General features: G+C 56.5%; 2 protein-coding genes across 2 annotated transcripts in view; both read left to right on the plus strand.

Moving 5' to 3' along the window:
- Positions 1-1,494, plus strand: part of gtf2h4 (general transcription factor IIH, polypeptide 4) — a 323,881-nt gene that overhangs the window by 299,463 nt on the left and 22,924 nt on the right. The window lies entirely within an intron of this gene.
- The window catches only part of sh3bp5lb (SH3-binding domain protein 5-like, b), a 10,126-nt gene that overhangs the window by 5,622 nt on the left and 3,010 nt on the right, over positions 1-1,494 (plus strand). Inside the window, exon 5 of the mRNA XM_048616752.1 lies at positions 393-566. Within this exon, the coding sequence (XP_048472709.1) occupies positions 393-566 (174 nt within the window). The remainder of the gene's footprint in view (positions 1-392; positions 567-1,494) is intronic.

A 1,494-nucleotide genomic window follows, 5' to 3' on the forward strand; every position in this document is an offset into this window, starting at 1 on the left:
GACCCCTCGCACTGGGACAGGGGGAGTGCACTGGTGACCCCTCGCACTGGGACAGGGTGGGGAGTGCACCGGTGACCCCTCGCACTGGGACAGGGCGGGGAGTGCACTGGCCCCACGACAGGGCGTGTCTATTGGGTATCCTTTATCCACTGTGCTGTCCCAGTGCACGAAACCACCTTGATCACTTTGGGGAGGTAGGAGAGTCGAAGTGGGCGGGTGCCCTGGTCGTGGTTGGGCGTTGGGTGGGGAGGCGTGCGCGCGCGCGCTTTTGTGTGTGTGTGTGTGTGTGTGTGTGTGTGTGTGTGTGTGTGTGTGTAAGTGAAACAAGTGGGCGATCTCCTCTGCCCTGGCATTTGCCGATCACTGTGTCCCCTTGCCCTTGTGACCCCCAGGTGAATGAGGCGGAGGAGGAGAGGTTGAGGAGCGAGCGGGAGCACCAGCGGGTCACCCAGATGTGCCAGGAAGCTGAGGACCGTGTCCAGGAGCTGCAGAAATCCCTCAAAAGGATGATCATCAAATCCAAGCCCTACTTTGAGCTGAAAGCCCAGTTCAACCAGATTCTGGAGGTAGGGTGTGCTGTTTATTTACTGACTTAGCACAGCGCACGGAGACTGGGGCCATAGAGATCGACAGCTCAGTAAAAGGCCCTTCGGCCCATTGGGACTGTGCCACCCGCCTCGCTGTTCTAATGCCATTTTCCAGCCCATGGCTCTGTATGCCTTGGGATCACAAGTGCACATCTAAATATTATTCCAATGCCACGAGGGTTTCTGCCTCTAACACCCATCAGGACAGTGAGTTCCAGATTCCCACCACCCTCTGGTTGAAATAAAAAATCCTCATGTTCCCTCTTGAACCAATGTCCCGTACCTTAAAACTGTGAGAAGAAGTGAGAAGAAATGCATTCCCTATGGACGTTCCTCATAGTTTCATAAACCTCGCTCACACTCGGCGGGGGGCTGGAAGTGGTCCTTGCAAAGGCTGGGATTGATCTGTTCGATCGCGGCTAATGTGGGGTAAATAATTTAGTCCCTCCCCGACATCCGCCTGTTGTTGGGTCATTCCCCTCTCCCGTTCCCAAGTCCCGGAAACTCCAACACTTTGAGATCCGGAGGGGAGGGCCAGAACTTTCCCAGCTCTTTCTTTCTGGCCTGTTCCTGTTAAAGCTGTAGCACGTGGGGTGATCTTTTCTCTCCTCCCCCCACCCCCTCCCCCTTTTCTCCCACCGCCCCACCCCCCCCCGCGACACTCTGCACACCCCCCCCCCCCCACACCACTCTGCACACACACCCCCACCAACAACACTCTGCGCCCCCCACCACTGAAGTAAAGGTGTTGTGCAGTGGGAAGAGAGACATCAGAAATCTATCTGTGTCTCTCCTCCACCACCACCACCACCGCCCCCCACTTGTCTTAAGTGTGTCCAATGATGGAGCATTCACAGCCCTGGGGGCGGGAAAGAGAATTCCAAATTATTCAGCAAGCGCCCCCCCC

The sequence above is a fragment of the Rhincodon typus genome, chromosome 35, assembly GCF_021869965.1.
Source record: "Rhincodon typus isolate 14 chromosome 35, sRhiTyp1.1, whole genome shotgun sequence".
Classification (NCBI taxonomy): domain Eukaryota; kingdom Metazoa; phylum Chordata; class Chondrichthyes; order Orectolobiformes; family Rhincodontidae; genus Rhincodon; species Rhincodon typus.